The following is a 23,064-nucleotide window of genomic DNA, read 5'->3' on the forward strand; positions in this document are numbered from 1 at the left end:
GGCTTAGGGAGTAGTACAAGCTGGCCGGTGATAGATGAGATCCGGTGAGGAGGGAGGTGGATAGGTGGGGGAGAAGGGCTGAAGCTGGGAGTCGATTGGTGAAAGAGGCAGAGGGTTAAAGAAGAAGGAATCTGATTGGAGAAATCAGTGGGCCATGGAAGAAAGGGAAGAAGGAGGGGAAGCAGAGGGCAGGTGAAGAAATCAGAAGGGGTAAGAGAGGAGCCAGAGATGGAGAATGTAAAAACACTGAAGGGAGAGGGAGGAGAAGTCAATATTCATGCCACCAGGTTGGAGGCTACCAGACAGAATATGAGGCGTTGCTCCTCCAACCTGAATGTGATCCTGCAAGTTAGCACAATCCTGAGATCTGGGGAGATTCCAGAATGCAGTGAGCTCCCGGGTTACAGGGAGAAAATCTTTCGTTACAGGGCGATCCCTTGGGAAACAGGAAGCGGTCTGTTAATTAGAGAATGAAGTAACAAACCAAGTGGCAGAAGATACGAAACAGACAGGATTCAGTAACAAGAGGAGCCAAGATAATATCTCCGCTAAAAATAGCAAAGGCCAAATCGAGTTCAAGCTGTCCATCAAGACTATCGACAGGACTCGACTGGCTGTTGGAAAGGTGCTGTCTTTCACAGGAAGCTTAGTCTGTACCTTCCAGTTGCAAAAATATCTTTGGGGCCACTATTTTGGAGGAGAGTTCAAAATGCATTTATTACAGATGTCTTTGATCCTAAATACCGTACAACTTTGAGATTCATTTCCAAGCATTTACAGGAAAATCACAGATGGTTGTGGAGACGAAGTCATCAGATATATTTCAAAGTCCAATGTAAATTTATTATCAAAGTACATATATGTCAGCATATACAATCCTGAGATTGTATATGGGCATACTCAATAAATCTATAGAATAATAACCATAGCTGAATCAATGAAAGACCACCCATCTTGGGCATTCAGCCAGTGTGCAGAAGACAACAATCTGTACAAATACCATAAGAAAGAAATAATATAAATAAATAAATAAGCAATAAATATTGAGAACCTGAGATGAGGAGTCATTGAAAGTGAGTTCGTTGGTTGTGGAAACATTTCAATGATGGACAAGTAAAAGTATTTAAAGCAGAGGCTGATAGGTTCTTGGTTAGTCAGGGTGTGAAAGGTTACAAGAAGAAGGCAGGAGAATGAGGTTGAGGTGGATTATAAACCAACCATGGTGGAATAATAAAGCATACTCAATGGACCAAATGGCCTAATTCTGCTCCTATGTCTTGTGGTCGTATGGCCTGAAGAAGAAACACAATGGAATTTACAACGAACTATATACTCTACCCAGCGATTCAAGAACAGCTTCCTTCCCTCTGCCATCTGATCCCTGAATGGACGTTGAAGCTTTGGACACTACCTCACTTTTTATAACATACAGTATTTCTGTTTTTGCACTTTTTAAAAATCTATTCAATATACGTAATTGATTTACTTGTTTATTTATTATTTTATTTTATTTATTATCATTTTTTGCTCTCTCTGCTAGATTATGTATTGCACTGAACTGGTGCTGCTAAGTTAACAAATTTCACATCACACGCCGGTGACAATAAACCTGATTCTGATTCTGGTACACACAAAGACTGACAGCCAACGCGCGAAAGAAGACAAACCGCGCAAATGAAAAAGTACCGAGAACCCGAGTTGTAAAGAGTCCCTGACAGTGAGTCTGTGCTATTTGGTTCAGAGTTGAGATGGGTGAAGTTCTTCATGCTGGTGGTTGAAAGGTAATACTTGCCCCTGAACCTGGTGGTGTGGTACCTTCTGCCTGATGTTTGTAGTGAGAAGAAAAGCAAGGATTTAATGTTGAGACTTGATAAAGCACTGGTGAGGCCTCACTTGGAGTATTGTGAGCAGTTTTGGGGCTCCTATCTTAGAAAATATGTGTTGACACTGAGAGGGTTCAAAGGAGGTTCACAAAATTATGTTAGGACTGAACAGCTTGTCATATGAAAAACGTTTGATGGCTCTGGGCCTGTATTCACTGGAATTCAGAAGAATGAGGGGTGACCTAATGGAACCTATTGAATGGCAAAAGGCCTTGGTAGCGTGGATATGGAGAGGCTGTTTACCATGGTGTGAGAGTCTAGGACCAGAGGATTCAGCCTCAGAATAGAGAGGTTTCTTTTTAGAATGGAGATGAGAAAGAATTTTAGTCAGGGAGCGCTGAATCTACGGAATTCATTGCCACACGCAGCTGTGGAGGCCAAGTCTTTATGTATAGTTAAGCCAGAGGTTGATATATTCTTGATTGATCAAGGCATGAAGAGATATGGGAAGAAGGGAGGAGATTGGGGCTGAGAGGAAAAATGAATCAGCTATGGTGATCCTGCTGTGTATATTCTTTCCCCACAAGGGGCACAGACTCAGAAAATGTCTGAATTGATTCAAATCGCTTCAATCGGGAATGAAGCATCTCCCTCTCTTTAAATATTCTTTGTTTCCAGCCTTGCCTCTCTTTCCCCCTGTCACTCACTTACATTCTGCCTTGTCCCCTTTCTCCTCTGTCCCCTTCCTCTTCCACCTGACCTCCTTGCACCTTCCATTCCCAGTACCCCCTCCCATCCTTGACTACCCCTCCACCTTCCGTCATTCCTCGCCTCCCACCCTTCGACATTCTCCCTCAGTAACCCCTCTCCCCACTATCCCTTCCCTCTCAATCCTACTCCAACCATTAACTCTCCCTCCACTCTCACCTTCTCCCCATCCCACCTCCCTCTCCCCCTTTCACCACCTTCTCCCACAATCCCCACTCCCTCTCTTCCTCTCCCCCACTCCCTGCTCTCCCTTTCACTCCCTTCTATCTCACTGCCCACCCTACCTCTCCCACCCCTTGTACAACCAACCCCTCTCTACCTTCTTCGGCTTCCCCATCCCCTTCCACTCCCGTCCCCCGTTCTTCTCATCAGGCTTCTCTCCTTCTGTCCCCCTTCAAACCCACCCTCCCCTCTCCATGCGCCCCTCTTCTTCTGCCCTCACCCCTTCTCCATCTCCCCCTCTCCTTCAGTCCTTCTCGTTGTCAGACCCCCTCCCCCCTCACCTCCCCGCCCCTCCTCTCCCTCACAACCACACTCCACTCCACACCTATTCTCTTGTTCCCCCCCATCCTCTCACTCCCACCTGATCCACGCCACCCCGCCCTCCCGTTGTCCCCGGGCTAACTCTCTCTTTCCATCCCGCACAGATGCTGAAGGGTGAGGGGGGAGCCCTGCGGAAGGTGGGCTCCGAGGGTTGCCTGCTCGACTGCCAGACCTCGCCATGGCCCCGGCGGCTGCTGCGATGGCGCAAGCACCCATCGGCCGGGTGTGCGGTGGCTGGGGCCGCCGAGGCAGGGACTGGGTCCGGGGCCGGGACGGCGACCCGAGTGGGTCCGGAGCGGCCGGTGGTGATTCCTGAGGTGCGCATCCAGCGGGACTACAGCCTCAGCGTGGACACCTTGCACCAGCTGGCGGCAGCCAGCCCGGAGGAGTCAGACGTCGAACGGAGCTGCGAGAGCCTGGGCCCACCCTGCCGCCTGGGCGTAGCCGAGCCCAGCATGCGGCGGACTTACAGCGACGGCAACCTGTCCCGGGCCGGCGGTGAGAGCCGGCCGTTCGCCTCCGGATACCAGCTTGGCAGCAAGCAGAAGGCAGAGAGCGGCTGGAGTCTCCCTTCCCCGAAGACACTGCGCAAGGAGCGAGCATTGGGCCGAGTGGCCGCGGCCAAGGAACACCTGCGCTCCCTCTTCACCGGATCTCGTAAGGTGAGGTGAGGGAAGGGGGTGGTTCAGGGGACGTCGGCCATTCGGCCCCACACTCACTGCTGTCCTCAGTCGTCCTTCAGCCTCCTCCTAAATACTAAATATTTCCATTCTTCACTGTTTAAGCTCAACTTTATTGTCATAGGCGAATCCAAGATCTCACACTCACACAACATCAATGCCACCTGTAAGATCAACTTTAGCAGCTTCTGCAAACATGACAACACAAACTTAACGAATTATAAAGATTAACTTTATTTTTCACGTGTCATAGTCATAGTCATACTTTATTGATCCTGAGGGAAATTGGTTTTCGTTACAGTTGCACCATAAATAATTAAATAGTAATAAAACCATAAATAGTTAAGCAGTAATATGTAAATTATGCCAGGAAATAAGTCCAGGACCAGCCTATCAGCTCAGGGTGTCTGACCCTCCAAGGGAGGAGTTGTAAAGTTTGATGGCCACAGGCAGGAATGACTTCCTGAACTTGGACAGCATCCTCTTTTCGGACACCACCGTCAGAGAGTGCATATCAAAACATCCAGTGAAATGCAGGGCCTGAGCTTGTGCCGGGCGTTGCCCACAAGTGTCATCATGCTTCTGGCACCAACATAACACGCCCACGACTCACTAACCCTAACCTGTACATCTTTGGAATGTGGGAGGAAACCAGAGTACCCGGAGGAAATCCACGCGGTCACGGGGAAGAAAGTACAGATAGTGGCGGAAATTGAACCTGAGTTGCCGCTGTTAGGCTATCCATTACCTACTGTACCACGCTGGCATAGTTCCCTCTTGTGTCCGGCTATCCGTTACCTACTGTACCACGCTGGCATAGTTCCCTCTTGTGTCCGGCTATCCGTTACCTACTGTACCACGCTGGCATAGTTCCCTCTTGTGTCCGGCTATCCGTTACCTACTGTACCACGCTGGCATAGTTCCCTCTTGTGTCCGGCTATCCGTTACCTACTGTACCACGCTGGCATAGTTCCCTCTTGTGTCCGGCTATCCGTTGTCTACTGTACCACGCTGGCATAGTTCCCTCTTGTGTCCGGCTATCCGTTGTCTACTGTACCACGCTGGCATAGTTCCCTCTTGTGTCCGGCTATCCGTTGTCTACTGTACCACGCTGGCATAGTTCCCTCTTGTGTCCGGCTATCCGTTGTCTACTGTACCACGCTGGCATAGTTCCCTCTTGTGTCCGGCTATCCGTTGTCTACTGTACCACGCTGGCATAGTTCCCTCTTGTGTCCGGCTATCCGTTACCTACTGTACCACGCTGGCATAGTTCCCTCTTGTGTCCGGCTATCCGTTACCTACTGTACCACGCTGGCATAGTTCCCTCTTGTGTCCGGCTATCCGTTACCTACTGTACCACGCTGGCATAGTTCCCTCTTGTGTCCGGCTATCCGTTACCTACTGTACCACGCTGGCATAGTTCCCTCTTGTGTCCGGCTATCCGTTACCTACTGTACCACGCTGGCATAGTTCCCTCTTGTGTCCGGCTATCCGTTACCTACTGTACCACGCTGGCATAGTTCCCTCTTGTGTCCGGCTATCCGTTACCTACTGTACCACGCTGGCATAGTTCCCTCTTGTGTCCGGCTATCCGTTACCTACTGTACCACGCTGGCATAGTTCCCTCTTGTGTCCGGCTATCCGTTACCTACTGTACCACGCTGGCATAGTTCCCTCTTGTGTCCGGCTATCCGTTACCTACTGTACCACGCTGGCATAGTTCCCTCTTGTGTCCGGCTATCCGTTACCTACTGTACCACGCTGGCATAGTTCCCTCTTGTGTCCGGCTATCCGTTACCTACTGTACCACGCTGGCATAGTTCCCTCTTGTGTCCGGCTATCCGTTACCTACTGTACCACGCTGGCATAGTTCCCTCTTGTGTCCGGCTATCCGTTACCTACTGTACCACGCTGGCATAGTTCCCTCTTGTGTCCGGCTATCCGTTACCTACTGTACCACGCTGGCATAGTTCCCTCTTGTGTCCGGCTATCCGTTACCTACTGTACCACGCTGGCATAGTTCCCTCTTGTGTCCGGCTATCCGTTACCTACTGTACCACGCTGGCATAGTTCCCTCTTGTGTCCGGCTATCCGTTACCTACTGTACCACGCTGGCATAGTTCCCTCTTGTGTCCGGCTATCCGTTACCTACTGTACCACGCTGGCATAGTTCCCTCTTGTGTCCGGCTATCCGTTACCTACTGTACCACGCTGGCATAGTTCCCTCTTGTGTCCGGCTATCCGTTACCTACTGTACCACGCTGGCATAGTTCCCTCTTGTGTCCGGCTATCTGTTACCTACTGTGCCATTCTGGCATCGGGCCTTTTTTAGTACCAAATGACTCCAACGAAAACTATCCCTCATCTCCGATTTCCTATCCTGAGGCTGTTCCCTGAGTCCTGTCTTCCCACCCTGTCTATCCTCCATCGCACACAACATACAAAACCCACCAAAGCTATTTCAAATCTTCCCCACAGCCACAGTATGTAAGGCTGCTGCAAATGAGTTTTTGCTGCACCTGTGCAGACCTGTACTTGTTGTACGGAGGACACTGAACTCGAGTTTTGACCTTCTTGGTGAAAGGACTTCCATGGTGCCACTGGGGATGGAGGTTTGAGCACTCAGAGCCAGTGGGAGTGAAAGGTTTGATCATCTGCCATCTTGTCTATGAACAGAGGACATCACAGCACAGAACAGGCCTCTCAACCCATGATGTTGTGCTGGTATTTTAACCCTTCCCTCCTGCATAGCCCTCCATTTTTCTATCATCCATGTGCTGAGAGATTCTGAAATGCCCCTAGTGAAATTGCCTCAACCACTATCCCTGGCAGTGTGTTCTTTACAGCCACAACTCTCCGTGGAAGGAACACAGGCATCCTCCACACAATCATGTTAAAATGATTCAATAGACATTAGGTGCAGAAGTAGACCATTCGGCCCTTCGAGCCTGCACCGCCATTCTGAGATCATGGCTGATCATCTACTATCAATACCCGGTTCCTGCCTTGTCCCCATAACCCTTGATTCCTCTATCCATAAGATACCTATCTAGCTCCTTCTTGAAAGCATCCAGAGAACTGGCCTCCACTGCCTTCTGAGGCAGCGCGTTCCACACCTCCACAACTCTCTGGGAGAAGAAGTTCCTCCTCAACTCTGTCCTAAATGACCTACCCCTTATTCTTAACCCATGCCCTCTGGTACTGGACTCTCCCAGCATCTGGAACATATTTCCTGCCTCTATCTTGTCCAATTCCTTAATAATCTTTTATGTCTCAATCAGGTCGCCCCTCAATCTCCTTAATTCCAGCGTGTATAAGCCCAGTCCCTCTAATCTCTCTGCGTAAGACAGTCCGGACATCCCAGGAATTAACCTAGTGAACCTACGCTGCAATTCCCCTGGTATTATCCATTTCCACCCTGGGGAAAAGTCCCTGGCTGTCCACTTTATCTACTGCATGCTTCTTATCATCTTGTACTGCTCTATCAAGCCATCTCTCATTCTGCTTTGCTCCTACTTGCTCAGCCTTGCATAAGATATGCACCCTAATCCAGGCAGCATCTCCTCTGCACCCTCTGTAAAGCTTCCACATCCTTGCTCTGAGGAAGCAACCAGAACTGAATGCAATATTCCAACCGTGGTCTAACCAGAGTCCTTTAGGGCTGCAACATTACTTCATGGCTCTTGAACTCAGTGCCCTGACTACTGAGGGCTAACACACCGTATACATTCTTAACAACCCTATCAACGTCTGCAGCAACTTTGAAGGGTCTATGGATGTGAACCCCAAGATCCCTCTGTTGCTCTACACCGCCAAGAATTGTACCATTAACTCTGTTTTCCGCCTTCATATTCAACCTTCCAAAATTATCACTTCCCATTTTATCCCAATATAAGTAGTGTAACCCTATATACAGCACTGTGCAAAAGTATAAGCTGGGGTGCCTAAGACTTTTACACAGCACTGTATTAACTTTATGTATTGCACTGTACTGCTGCTGCAGCAAAAAATACTAATTTCATGACCTATGTGAGTGACAATAAACCTGATTCTGATACGGGTCTCTGTTGTGGACTGAGAGTGGGAAGGGGGCAGGGAGAGAGGAATTATGGTTGGAAAAAGGGGAAGAGAGAGGGGAGGGAATGGGAAGTACCAGAGAGACGTTCTGTAATGATCAGTAAGCTAATTGCTTGGAATCAAATGGACTTGCCTGGTGTCTCAGGGCTGGGTGAGTCTTCACCCCCACCCCTGGCACTCCTTCTCTGCCACCTGTTGCAGACGCCTCCCACAGTGCTCCACTCTCGCCATTCCCGACATCCTTTGCTCCTGCCAGATTTACAAATGCATATATATATGTATATGCACATACATACACAGATATATACATATATATATATATGTGTGTATGTGTGTGTGTGTGTGTGTGTGTGAGTGTGTGTATATGTATGCCTAAGATATTTGCATCTTCCTATCAATGCAAACTGTGTGTGTTATTGTAATGGATTGAGAACTGATTTACAGGAGCCTTCAGCCCTTCTAGTTCCCACTGGGATTGGATTAGGAACTGTATAATTTAATTGACTGTGTATGGACTCCCCACATCTCACTGCACTGAATATGAACTAATTGCCCATTCGGTAGCCTCATAATATATAGTCATAGTCATACTTTATTGATCCCAGGGGGAAATTGGTTTTCATTACAGTTGCACCATAAATAATAAATAGTCATAGAACCATAAATAGTTAAATAGTAATATGTAAATTATGCCAGTAAATTATGAAATAAATCCAGGACCAGCCTATCGGCACAGGGTGTCTGACCCTCCAAAGGAGGAGTTGTAAAGTTTGATGGCCACAGGCAGGAATGACTTCCTATGACGCTCTGTGCTGCATCTCGGTGGAATGAGTCTCTGGCTGAATGTACTCCTGTGCCCACCCAGTACATTATGTAGTGGATGGGAGACATTGTCCAAGATGGCATGCAACTTAGACAGCATCCTCTTTTCAGACACCACCGTGAGAGAGTCCAGTTCCATCTCCACAACATCACTGGCCTTATGAATGAGTTTGTTGATTCTGTTGGTGTCTGCAACCCTCAGCCTGCTGCCCCAGCATACAACAGCAAACATGATAGCACTGGCCACCACAGACTCGTAGAACATCCTCAGCATCATCCGGCAGATGTTAAAGGACCTCAGTCTCCTCAGGAAGTAGAGACAGCTCTAACCGTTCTTGTAGACAGCCTCAGGGTTCTTTGACCAGTCCAGTTTATTGTCAATTCGTATCCCCAGGTATTTGTAATCCTCCACCATGCCCACACTGACCCCCTAGATGGAAACCAGGTGTCACCGTTACCTTAGCTCTCCTCAGGTCTACCACCATCTCCTTAGCCTTTTTCACATTAAGCTGCAGATAAGTCTGCTCACACCATGTGACAAAGTTTCCTACAGTAGACCTGTACTCAGCCTCATCTGCCTTGCTGATGCATCCAACTATGACAGAGTCATCCGAAAACTTCTGAAGATGACAAGACTCTGTGCAGTCTGAGGTGTAAATGGTGAAGAGAAGCGGAGACAAGACAGTTCCCTGTGGAGCACCAGTGCTGCTGATCACTCTGTCGGACACACAGTGTTGCAAGCACACGTACTGTGGTCTGTCAGTCAGGTAAACAAGAATCCATGACACCAGGGGAGCATCCACCTGCATCGCTGTCAGCTTCTCCCCCAGCAGAGCAGGGCGGATGGTGTTGAACGCACTGGAGAAGTCAAAAAACATGACCCTCACAGTGCTCGCTGGCTTGTCCAGGTGGGCGTAGACATGGTTCAGCAGGTAGACGATGGCATCCTCAACTCCTAGTCGGGGCTGGTAGGTGAACTGGAGGGGATCTAAGTGTGGCCTGGCCATAGGCTGGAGCAGCTCCAGAACAAGTCTCTCCAGGGTCTTCATGATGTGGGAGGTCAATGCCACCGGTCTGTAGTCATTGAGGCCGCTGGGGCACGGTGTCTTCGGCACAGGGACGAGGCAGGACATTTTCCACAGTACAGGAACCCTCCGGAGCCCTACAGATAATATAATATTATCTGTAGAGGTAACCGTTTTCAGCTTTTCATTTATCAAGTTGTGGTTATTTCTGGGTTTTTGTAAATAACATTTGTTAGCAAGTCATGTGAATTCCAATAGAAAACCCAAGGGGAATCAACACTGCATCAACATTCAGGCTCTAGCACAGTGTAGCATTTAGCGTAACACTGCGCAGTGCCAACGATTCGGGTTCCGTTCCCGCTGCTGTCCATAAGGAGATCGATCATACGTTCTCCCTTTGGCCGCGTGGATTTCCTCTGAGTGCTCTGGTTTCCTCCCAGATTCCAAAGGTGTCCGGGTCAGGCTCAGTAAGTTGCGAGCATGCTACTTTGGTGTTGGAAGCATGGTGATACTATGGGCGTTCCCCAGCACAATCCTCAGACTGTGTTGGTCATTGACGCAAATGGCCCCATTTCACTGCATGTTTTAATGTTTCGATGTACATGACAAGGCTATTCTTTCCAATCTCACCCACAAATTGTAATTCCTGGTGAAACAGAAGGTTTAATTCAAAGAAGCTTCACTCAGAGGTGGAGCAAGTGTGGACCAAGGTGCCAGCGGAAGGAGCAGATACAGATTCAGATAACATTTATTACCAGTTTGGAAAGAACACTGTTGAGAGGGGTAGGGAGGGCTATAGTCCAGCTGCAGGTAGATGGGACAAGATAGAAGACTGGGCAAGCATGGACCTGATAGGCTGAATGGCCTGCTTTGGGGTTGTAGTGCTCTATGGTTCTACGACTTTCAAGATGACAGAGGATTCTGAAGAGTTAAATGTGGAGTGTCAATTTGATGTTTTGAGATTGCTGAACTTTAAAAGCCTGATAAATCCCCAAATGCTCAGCTCTTCCAAGCACTTGGGACCCAGTCATTGTTTGGATAAGATGATCACTGGATAAACACAGCTTCCCTCTCCTTCTCTTGGCCTTCTCTATAAAGTTACACTGAAAGTGGGTGTTTTATCTCTATGTGGCGGTACTGACTGTTCACCCCAAACCCCCACACCACCACGATTGATTATTCAATGCCATCTGTCTGGGGCAATGAACTCCACTGATTCAGTATGCTCTGGTGAAAAGAAATCTTCCTCATCTCCTTTCTAAACATCCTTTCTGAGATTGTGTCCTCTGGTCCTAGACCTAATCAAGCTGGAACAGCTGCAGCTTCACTGCTCCAGTGACCCCGGTTGGATTCTGACCTCTGGTGTGGTCTGCGTGGAGTTTGTGAGTCTCTGTGTGGCTGCCCCCATCCCCAGTGAGTTTACCCAGATGTTCTGATTTCCTCTCACTGTCCCCCCAAAAAAATACAGGGAATTTGCTGGGACCGGGCATTTGAAGTGGGAGAGTGGACAGGCCTGGGCTGTTTTCCCTGAAGTATTTGAGACTGAGGGGGTGACCGCAAAGAGTTTTATAAAATCATGAGAGGTGTATACTGAGTACCTAGTAAACTGACCACTCAGTTTCTGTTTGTGGTCTTCTGTTGCTGCAACCCATCTACTTCACGTGTTGTACTTTCAGAGATGTTCTTCTGCTCAACTGTCTTACTTGTCGCCTTCCTGTCAGCTTGAAACAGTCTGGCCATTCTCCTCGTCCTCTCTCATCAACAAGGTGTTTTCACCCACAGAAATGTTGCTCGCTGCATGTCTTTTGTTTGTCGCACCATCCTCTGTAAACTCTGGAGACTGTGTGTGAAAATGCCAAGAGATTAGCAGATCCTCAGATAATCAAACCACCCCCTCTGGCACCAACAATCATTCCACAGTCAAAGTCACTTAGATTGTATTCCTTCCCCATTCTGATGGGGAAGAAATGTGATCTAAATGGTGACTTTGACCGTGGAAGGACAATTGAACCTCTTGACCATGTCTGCATGCTTTTGCACATTGAGTTTCTGCCGCATGATTGGCTGATTAAATATTTGCGTGAGTGTACAGGCGTACCTAATAAAGTGGTCGCTGAATATATATGAAGTCTTGGTCACAGTCATGTTTGCAGTGTAGGGGGAAAAAAAAGACAGAGGAAGTAATTTTAAGCAGAGAGGGGAATGTTTTAAAGGGGACCCAAGGGGCAAGTTTTCATCATCATAAGTAATGGGTACATGCAGTGCACTATCAGAGAAGGTGGCTGAGTTAGGTACAAGCACCATGTTTACAAGCCGTATGCGCAGGTACATAGAGAGGAAAGTTTAAATGTATGTAGGCCAATTGCAGGGGAAATGGTACACATTGGTCGGAATGGATGAGTCAGGCTGAAAGGCCTGTGTCTGTGCTGAATGATTCCGTGACTCTAACTTTGCAGCAAACTCTTTGTAATTCTTGGCTCCCTAGTTCGCTCAGCATTCGGGAGTGCCTGGGAATCTCCAGGAATTGGCTGCTGTTCCACAACCACCCACACCACATATAAACCATCTGGGACTTCAAAGCACCACGCACTTTTTATTTGTAATTTGCTTCCAGCAACCGCTCCCACACCCCCCCTCCCCCCCCCCCCGCCCCAGCAGGCTCCTTCTGAAGGACGTTGGTTGGTGCAGTGTGTGGCGTGTTTAACCCCTGCTGGGTATCACCCAGGATGACGATGCTGGATACAGGAGTTCCCGTCTCTGCTCAGCGCTGATGTCTGCTGCAGTGCCAGCAGTGGGAGGACTCAGGCTGAGCGTAGAACCAGTTTCTATAGCACAGGCCCTTCAGCCCACACTGCTGTGCCGACTCTTTCAGCAAAGTGGTTAGAGGTTCAATTCTTGCCACTCTCTGGGAGGCGTTCGTTCATTCTCCGTGGGATTCCTCTGGGTGCTTTAGTCTTCTCCCACACCCCAAAGTTGTATGGGTTAGGGTGAGTGAGTTGTGGGCTTGCTACGTTGGCACCGGAAGCACGGTGATACTTGCAGGCTGCCCCCAGCACAATCCTCGCTACGAACAATGCATGTCAGTGTACTTCAGTGCTTACTCTGTTCAAACTAACCCTTCCCTCCTGCACAGGCCTCCATTTTTCTATCATCAATCTGAGTGGTTCTTAAATGCCCTGAATGTATTTGCTTCCACCCGCCCCCCCCGACAGGGTGTTCCACAAACCCATCACTTTGTGTAACATATGACACTCCCCCTTATACTGTCCTTCAATCACCTTAAGGATATGCTCCCTTGTGCAGACTTGTATTGGGAAAGAGTCAATACGAACAATAGGGGCTGATGAGATTACAACAGACCGGCTGATCTTCCCTCCTCTAGAGGGGACGCGGTGGGAGGCAGAGGAAGGAGCTTTGGATGATGGGAGTTCATTATGTCAGAGAGCCAGGATCTGTCTCCACACTGGCCACTGGCTGCCAGTTAACGTGCACTGGATTTTAAAATTCTCTTCCTTGTGGTGACATTGCTCTGTTCCACCTACAGCCTCTCCTGACTTCCCTCTCCACTGATTACCTCCACTCATACCCTCAACGAACCCTCTTCTATCTTCCCTCTGCAAATCTCACCTCCCCCCAATAACTAGGGTGGGGAGAGCGGAGTGGTGGCCTGGCTGGTATTCTGGAGGGAGTGGGAGAAGGAAGTGATGAGGATGGAGTTGAACGGTGGTGGGATTCTGTGGGTGGCTGGTTGTGGTGGGTCAATGGTGAGGGGTCCTCGGGGTGAGGGCGGTTTCTGTGAGCAGGGGTGCTAATGCTGGCATCCTGTGACGCTGGACGACCCTTTCTGTCTTTCAGCACCTGGCCTCCAGCTTGGAGTCGGATCTCGGACTCGACGCCTCTGAGAGCGACAGCCGGAGCCGATGGAAGAATCCCTTGTGAGTGTCCCCGTCCCCACAGGCAGGTTTGGGAGCCGGAAGGGTGGAGGTGGGGTGCTGAGAACTGGGCAAATGGTTGTGTGTATGTGTGTGTGCCTATGTATGTGTGCGTGAGTGTTTGTGTGTTTGTTTATGTGCATTTGACTGTTTGTTTGTGTGTGTGTGTGTATATCTGTGTGTGTGTGTGTGTGTGTGTGTGTGTATATCTGTGTGTGTGTGTGTATCTGTGTGTGTCTATGTATGTGTTCGTGAGTGTTTGTGTGTTTGTCTCTGTGTGTGTCTGTGTTTATGTGTGTTTGACTGTTTGTGTGTGTCCGTGTGTTTTCACTAGCTTGTGTGTGTGTTTGTACACGTGTTTCTGAGTGTATGAGTGAATGTGTCCATGAAACATCATTCCTCCAGGGCTAAAGTGTAAAACACACACAAGGTGTGTATCTTTGTGTGATTATGTGTATGCATGTTCGAGTGCTTCTATGTACAGGTATGTGAGTGTTTCTGTGTGTGTTTATGCGCTTGTGTGTGTGACTGTTTCTGTGTGTATTTGCCTATCTGTGTGTGTGTGTGTGTGTGTGTGTGTGTGTGTGTGTGTGTGTGTGTATGTGTGTGTGTGAGAGACTGTTTTTGTATGTATTTGCCTATCTGCGTGTGTGTGTGACTGTTTCTGTCAGTATTTGTGCATGCGTATGTCTGTGTGTGCGTATGTATGTGACTGTTTCTGTATGTATTTGTCTATCTGCGTGTGTGTGTGTGTGACTGTTTCTGTACGTATGTATGCGTGAGGATGTGCAGACACACAGGGGGAAAGGATACTGTGTCCAGACCTGGATGTAGACAGCAGGGGAGGAGAGGTCAGGATTCAGAGGTGGAGGAATTTCTATCCCACCCTGGTCTGGTGGTGGGGCAGTGGTGCAGGTGGGGGGAGGGAGGGAACCTGTCCCAGCCCTGACTCTGTTCCACGGATCAGCCGATCTCTCTGCTGTTCCACTGGCTGCTGATCGAATCCGGCGAGTGATTGTCCCAGCGCCCCAGCACAGCCCGTTCGGGAGAGGAGGCCTGGTTTGATTCTCTGCTTCCCCACCCACAGGACGAGTCGACTGGGCTTCTGGCCAAGGAGGAATGACTCGGCAGGGCTGAGTGAGTTAGACTCCCTGAGGTAAGACTGCCCCCTCTCCCCCTCCATCTTTACACACTCGCTCCTCACTCCCCTTACCCTCTCCTCCTCCCTTCCATCTCCCCCCTCTCCCTTACTCCTCACCCTCACCCTCTCACTCCACCTCCCCTACTACCCACTCTCTACACACCTCCCCCTCCCTCTCTGTACACTCGTGCTCCCATCTCCCCTCCTCCCTCCACACTCCTCATGCTCCTTTCTCCCCCTCTATCCGCGCTCTGCACACTCTTCTCCCCAACTAAGCCTTTGCCCACCACTCTCCATAGTCACTCCCCTGCTATCCCACCCCTCTCCACTCTCCCCACCTCCCCCTGTCCCATCCCGTCTTCCCCCACTTTCCAGCTCTCCAATCTCCTCTCTTTCTCGTTCCCCTGCCAACCCTCGGTTTCAGCCACCGCCCCAGCTCCCCTTGAGTCCTCTCTGGGGCACCGGTGTTCAGCGGAATGCACACTCTCTCTCTCTTTCTGTGTGCCAGACTACAGGTCAGCGAGCACACGGCATGATGTGCCCACCCCTCGCAGGCACGCGCACGCTCACTGAATCCTGCTTTGAGGCGGAACGCAGCTTCTCCCTCCGCGTGGCGCTCTCTGTCACCCTGCCCTTCCCCTCTGTGAGGTCTTACAATGCTGCCCGTCACACCAGATCTAGGAGAGCAGGGCAACACGGCCCTTCACATGGGATCTTGCTATGCAGCAGAATTTACCTTCTTCTTCACCCCACCACACTGGCACCCCCCCACATGCCTTGCCCCTGGGATCTTGCTGTGCAGTGGTCACCAATCACTCTACGGGATTCTGACGTTCAGGAGAACACGCTGTCCCCCCTCAACTCCCTGTCTCTGTTCTTACCCGCTCCGCACCCTGTAATCTCCGAGCAGGCTGGTCTCTAACACCTTTGCTCTACAATGTATCTACAGGCCGACTGTGGAGGAGGCTCGGCAGTGGGCCAAGTCCCTGGACACACTGCTATCAAATAGATGTGAGTACTCGGGGCAGGGTGAGAGTCTATGCAGTAATGTGTGCGAGGGAGAGGGAAATTGCGAGACTAATGAGGTTGATCAGGTGGTTAAGAATGCATTTGGCATGCTGCCATTATTAGCTGATGCATCGAGTTTAAGTGTCAGCAAGTTATACTGCGGCTTAAAAAACTCAAATTAGGCTGCATCAGGAGTACTGCAGGCAGTTCTGGTCATCTCATTTAGGAAGGATGTCAAGGTTTTGGAGGGGGTGCAAAAGAGGTTTAGACAATAAGACCATAAGACATAGGAGCTGAATTAGGCCATCTGGCCCATCGAGTCTGCTCCGCCATTCAATCATGGCTGATCCTTTTTTCTATCTCCTCCTCAACCCCAGTTCCCAGCCTTCTCCCCGTAACCTTTGATGCCACGTCCAATCAACAGCCTATCAATCTCTGCCTTAAATACAGCCAGTGACCTGGCCTCCACAGCCGCATGTGGCCACAAATTCACTACCCTTTGGCTAAAGAAATTTCTCTGCATCGCTGTTTTGAAAGGGTGCCCCTCTATCCTGAGGCTGTGCCCTCTTGTCCTAGACTCTCCCACCATGGGAAACATCCTTTCCACATCTACTCTGTCTAGGCCTTTCAACATTCGAAAGGATTCAATGAGATCCCCCCTCATCCTTCTAAATTCCAGCAAGTACAGACCCAGAGACATCAAACGTTCCTCATATGATAACCCCTTCATTCCTGGAATCACCTTTGTGAACGTCCTCCGGACCCTAGCCAATGCCAGCACATCTTTCACCTTAGAAGGTTGAGGAAGTTTGGTACGGGCACCCAAATCCTAAAAACTTTCTACAGCAGCACAACTTACAGCATCCTGACTGGCTGCATCACTGGCTGGTATGGGAACTGTACCTCCCTTAATCGCAGGCCTCTGCAGAGAGTGGTGCGGACAGCCCAGCGCATCTGTAGTTGTGAACTTCCCATGACTTGGGACATTTACAAGGACAGGTGTGTAAAAAGAGCCCGTAGGATCATTGGGGACCCAAGCCATCCCAACCACAATCTATTCCAGCTGCTACCATCTGGAAAGCAGTACCACAGCATAAAAGCCAGGACCAACAGGCTCCGGAACAGCTTCTTCCACCAGACCATCAGACTGGTGAACTCACGCTGACTTGAGTGTGCTCTATATTATATTGACTGTTCTATTTATTATAAATGATTATAAATTAATACGATTGCACATCACACATTTAGGTGGAGATGTAACGTAAAGATTTTTATTCCTCATGCATGTGAAGGACGTAAGAAATAATGTCAATTCAATTCTAAGATGAGGGGTGCAATACTCAAGGTGAGGCCTCACCAGTGCCTTATAAAGCCTCAGCAAAAATTAGCAGGAAGAAAGAGGATTGGGAAGATTTTAAAAGCCTACAGAAAACAACTAAAAGAATTACTAGGCGGGAAAAGATGAAATATGAAAGCAAACTAGAAAACAATATCAAAGTGGATAGTAAAAGTTTTTTCATATATATATAAAAAAAAAGAATGGATACAGGACCGCTAGAGCAAGAGGCCGGAGGAATAATAATGTGCGGAAGATGAACTAAATGGGTATTTTGCTTCAGTCTTCACTGCGGAAGACACTAGCAGTGTGTTGGGTGTTGAAGTGTGTGAGGGGAGAGCAGTGAGTGCAGTTACAATAACAAGGGAGAAGGTGCTCAAAAAGCTGAAAGGCCCAAGGGTATGTAAGTCACCTGGACCAGATGAACTGCACCCTAGAGTTCTGAAAGAGGTAGCTCTAGGGATTGTGGAAGCATTACCAGTGATCTTTAAAGAAATGGAAAATTGTAAATGTCACTCCATTCTTTATGAAAGGAGGGAGACAGTAGAAAGGAATTTATAGACCAGTTAGCCTGAACTCAATGGTTGAGAAGATGTTGGAGTCAATTGTTAAGGATGAGGTTATAGAGTACTTGGTGACACAGGACAAGATAGGACAAAGTCAGCATGGTTTCCTTAAGGGAAAATCTTGCCTGATGAACCTGTTGGAATTCTTTGAGATTACAAGTAGGATAGATAAAGGAGATGCAGCGAATGTTGTACATTTGGATTTTGACAAGGTGCCACAAAGGCGGCTTCCCAGGTTAAGAGCCTATGGTATTAAAGGAAAGTTACTAACATGGTTAGAGCATTGGCTGATTGGTAAGAGGCAGTGAGCAGGAATAAAAGGATCCTTTTCTGGTTGGCTGCCAGTGATTGTTGGTGTTCTGCAGGGTTCGGTGTTGGGACTGCTTTTTATGATTTATATCAATGATATAGATGATGGAATAGATTGCTTTATTGCTAAGCTTTCAGGTGATACAAGGATTGGTGGAGGGCCAGGTACTGTTGAGGCAACAGGTAGGCTGCAGAAGAACTTCGACAGATTCAGAGTATGGGCAAGAAAGTGACAAATGAAGTACAATGCATGGTTATGCACTTTGGTAGTAGAAATAAGGATGCAAACTATTTTCTAAACAGGGGAAAAATCCAAAAATCTGGGATGCAGAGTCCTTGTGCAGAACACTCTAAAGGTTAACTTGCAGGTTGAGTCGGTGGTGAGGAAGGCAAATGCAATGTTAGCATTCATTTCAAGAAGTCGAGAATACAAGAGCAGGGATGTGATGCTGAGGCTTTATAAGGCACTAGTGAGGCCTCACCTTGAGTATTGTGAACAGTTTTGGATTCCTTATCTAAGAAAAGATGTGCTGGCATTGGAGAGGGTTCAGAGGGGGTTGACAAGGATGATTCCAGGAATGAAAGGGTTATCATACAAGGAACATTTGATGGCTCTAGTCCTTTACTTGCTGGAGTTTAGAAGGATGAAGGGGGGAATCTCATTGAAAGGGTACATGTAGAGAGGATGTTTCCCTTGGTGGGGGAGTCTAGGACAAGAGGGCACAGCCTCAGGATAGAGGGGGTTCCATTTATAACAGAGATGTGGAGAAATTTCTTTAGCCAGAGGGTGGTGAATTTGTGGAATTTGTTACCACAGGCAACTGTGGAGGGCAGGCAGGTCATTGGGTGTATTCAAGGCAGAGATTGAAAGGTTCTTGATTGGTCACGGCATCAAGGGTTATGGGGAGAAGGCCAGGGAGTGGGGCTGAGAAGGAAAATAAAGGATCAGCCATGATTGAATGGTGGAGTGGACTTGATGGGCCGAGTGGCCTAATTCTGCTCCCATGTCTTCCGGTCTTATACGATTATGACAGGCATAAATAGAGTAAACAGACAACGTTGACTGAGTTGTTTTCCCGGCATTGAAATGTCAAATAGCAGAGGGCATGTATTCAGTGTGAGAGGGGGTAATCTCAAAGGAGATGTGAGGGGCAAGTTTTTTACACAGTGAATGGCGGATGCCTGGAGTTTGCTGTCTAGGGTGGAGGGAAAGGCAGATACATTGGAGGCGTTTGGATAGTCACACGAATGTGAAGGAAATGGTCAGATATGCACTTTGTGCGGGAATGAGGGATTTGTTTAGTTGCCTCTTTGATTACTACCTAAGTTGGTTTGGCACAGTGTTGGGGGCTGGAGGGTCTGTTCAAGTGCTGTACTCTTCCGTGTTCTAGTGAGAGCAAGAGCAGGAAAGAGAACGAGGAAGAGTGAGAGACATGTCGAGAGTGCGAGAGGGGGAGAGAGCAACAGAATGTGAGAGAGTGAGAGAGAAAAGAGAGGAGGGCAGTGGTGTGAAGATGTTGGATCAACTCAGTGCACCAGGCAGCATCTGTGAAGGTAGAGTTCACGTTTTGGGTCGACTGGATGGTTCATCTGGATGTTTAGAGCAGTTGGATTCCAAAATGCCGACTGTTTATTTCCCTTTGCTGCTGCCTGCCCTGCTGAACAAAGAACAATATAGCACAGGAACAGGCCATTCAGCCCACAATGTCAGTGCTGACCTTGACACCAAATTACACGAAATACCTCTGCCTGCACATGATCCACACCCTCTATTCCCTGCAAACTCATTTAAAAGCATCTCAAACCCCAGTATTGCATCTAGTTCCACCACACGCCTCGGCACCCACTATTCTGTGTGTAAATAAAAACTTGTCTGACACATCATCTTTAAACTTCCTTCCTCTTGCCTTAAATGCATACCCTCTGGTATTAGTCATGACACCCCTGGGAGATGAATGTCTCCTCAAACTGCAGTCCTCATAAATTTCTGTTCCCTCCTCAGCCTCCACCACTCCAGAGAGACAACCCAAGCTTGTTCAAGCCTCTCGTTACAGCACATGTCCTCTAATCCAGGCAGGGGCGGTGCTAAGGTGGTGCTAGGTGGGGCTATAGCCCCAGCAGAAATTGCAATAGCCCCACCATAGCATCACCAAGAAATTAACTGCATCTGCTTTGCTTTCTCTGTATAGTTTTGAATACAGCTTGTTTCTCCAGTTGATCTAGTGAAACAGCGTTCCCAATTACCATAGCACCCACGCAGTAAAAAAGTTATAAACTCTGTCAGATCCACCCTACACTTTGTTCATTGTCAATGCCTTGCCGTTGCTGTTCTCTGATCAGTTAAGCTGATCTAAGATCACTTAAGGTGGTGACGTCACTCACTCTCACTCACGCGGGAGATTGGTAGTGTACATTCAGGCGCAGATCCGCGGTCTCGCAGACGAACGGATGCCACACGCGCACGTCGTGCTTTTACAAGCGAGCGTCAGCCTGACACGTGCATTATTTTGGCCGGCGTGAAAAACAGATCGATTTTTAGTCAGAAAATGACCTCATCCAGAGGAATCAGTGGTGTCTCAGCCTGAGCCTGTCTTAATTGAAAGTGACGTGCAGAAAGAAGTAAGTGGGGATGAGGACGACAGCAGTTCATCGAAGGAGTGTGAGGGCGAAGTAAAGGAACAAGAAATGGAGCAGGATTCGGAAGAGAACGTGGATGAAGCTGCTCTTAGTGCTAGTGCGAATACTGTTAGCGATGTTAGCCAGCAGCCTGAGGAAGGACCCCATCGGCCAGCATTGAAAAAGTACCCTTCGCAACAGTTTGGCAATCAGCAAAGGAGTTTTATTGGCGGCTGGTTTGACCTGTACTCCTAGCTGGAATATTCGATCACGAAATATACTACATTCTGCTTCGCATGTAGGCATTTCCAGTGTGGAGGACATGGGTTCCATTCTGAGTCTACCTTCACTGTCACCGGTTACCGCAACTGGCGGAAAGCTACAGCAGCTTTCAAAACCCACCATGTAAGTGCAGCTCAAAGTTTGCTATGGAGGCATGGGCTGAATTCAGATTGAGAAAACAAGACGGTTCAAGATTGGGAAATATGCTTGATAAACGACATGCAAAGATTGTCCAAGAAAATCGTGAGTATATGAGAGCAGTGGTTGTGTCTCTACGCTATACTGCATGCCAAGGCATTGCCCAGCGAGGACACCAGGAGAATGATGGATCTGGCAATAGGGGAAAATTTGTTGAGTTGCTCAGTATAATTGGGAAGTTTGATAAGACTGTAGCTAAAAAAAAGAGAGGAAAACCCTGGAAATGCAAAAAACATCCATCACGATATCCAAAATGAAATTATGTGTATTATGGCAGATATGGTCAGACATCAAATAAGTGCAGAAATCAAGGAGGCTGGATATTTTGCCATCATGGTGGATGAAAGTAAAGACTTGAGCAAAAAGGAGCAAATATCAGTGGTGATGCGGTATTTGAATAACGAAACAGTGCGTGAAGAATTCTTGCACTTCACTCCAGCAGAAGGGTTGGACGCAGAGTCGCTTCTTAAAAGCATTGAACAGACACGCGCCCAGTGTGTTATAGATAAGAATGCCTGCATAGGTCAGTGTTATGACAGTGATGTCCGGGTGCAATAACGGGGTACAAGAGAGGTTCAGGAAAGAGGTCCCACAGGCATTATATATACACTGACATGCTCACAGACTTAACCTTGTTTTAGTGGATGTTGTGAACAATGTACCACAAGCGGGTGAGTTTTTTGAAACTGTGCAGCTGCTTTACAACTTATTTTCAAACTCTGTTGCCCACGATCACAACAACAGATGGATTGTGCTTCTCTGAAAACATTAATGGTGAGTGCAGTTGATTTTTTAAAAATTTGGGCCAAGACTAATGCTGATTATTGTTATTATTTTGTGGTAGATACCCCATAGTCCTTATGTTTCCTGCAAATTCTAAAATACTACATTTACTGCTATTAAGCCTACTGGTTTAGCTTAGACTTCCAAGCGCTGATACTGTTGATTTTTGTTTAAATTCAATAGCCCAATTAATTGAGGTATTGCATGGTCAGATTATGATTTGTCCAACTCCTGGTAAAGCCTTGCATCTGTTGTTTGCCTTATTTGACTTTAATAATGGTGTATCTTTTGGCATTGCTGTCTATGTAATGCGAATAGCAGTGGGTTCATTGGTGTTTTTCAGTTGAAAAGCACGCATTTGACACTGATTGCGGGATTGGTGTGTGATTCACATTGTCCGCTGTGGGTCGGATGCTCTGTTTGTTTTTTTTGTTTATGCTCCGTGTAGCCCGGGTTGTCTCCGATGCCGTTGACACTGTAACAGTTCACTTCTATATTAGATCTATCAATTGCTGTTGCTTGTGAATCAACAGAGGCATTTATAGTAGGCACATAATGCTTGAAACTGACTTTTTAACGCCACGCGTCTGGCCTTGCGAATACTTATTCCCGTACAGTGCATCCCTCGGCACCATCACTGAACCATTTTGCCCCTCCGTAGCACCAGCAAGAAAAAATCTCTGGCGCCGCCACTGATTCCAGGCAGCATTCTGGTGAACAACTTCTGCGCCCTCACCAATGCCTCAACATTTTTTCCTGAAATAGGATGATGAAAAATTCATTTATATAGAGAGCATCATTAAGATAATATGGGGCAGCCATAAGCAAAAGAAAGGAGAGCAGATGCAGAGAGATGGGGGTTTAGATGCAGAGACTGATATGAGATAGTGAGATGTGAGGATAAGAGGGACAGATACAGAGAGGGATAGACCTGGGGGAGAGATACAGAGAGGGATAGACCTGGAGGATAGATACAGAGAGGGATAGACCTGGGAGAGAGATACAGAGAGAGATAGTCCTGTGGGTGAGACACAGAGAGGGATAGACCTGGGGGAGAGATACAGAGAGAGATAGCCCTGTGGGAGAGATACAGAGAGGGATAGACCTGGGGGAGAGATACAGAGAGCGATAGACCTGGGGGAGAGACACAGAGAG

At 48.1% G+C, this 23,064-nt stretch overlaps 1 protein-coding gene across 5 annotated transcripts in view; it reads left to right on the forward strand.

The window, feature by feature from the left end:
* Window positions 1-23,064, forward strand: part of LOC140198269 (regulator of G-protein signaling 3-like) — a 138,850-nt gene that overhangs the window by 103,110 nt on the left and 12,676 nt on the right. For all 5 annotated transcript variants that reach the window (XM_072259327.1, XM_072259324.1, XM_072259325.1 and 2 more), the window contains 4 exons: window positions 3,239-3,796; window positions 13,594-13,673; window positions 14,758-14,826; window positions 15,761-15,822. In XM_072259327.1, coding sequence (XP_072115428.1) covers window positions 3,239-3,796; window positions 13,594-13,673; window positions 14,758-14,826; window positions 15,761-15,822 — 769 coding nt within the window. The remainder of the gene's footprint in view (window positions 1-3,238; window positions 3,797-13,593; window positions 13,674-14,757; window positions 14,827-15,760; window positions 15,823-23,064) is intronic.

Source organism: Mobula birostris, chromosome 5, assembly GCF_030028105.1.
Source record: "Mobula birostris isolate sMobBir1 chromosome 5, sMobBir1.hap1, whole genome shotgun sequence".
Classification (NCBI taxonomy): domain Eukaryota; kingdom Metazoa; phylum Chordata; class Chondrichthyes; order Myliobatiformes; family Myliobatidae; genus Mobula; species Mobula birostris.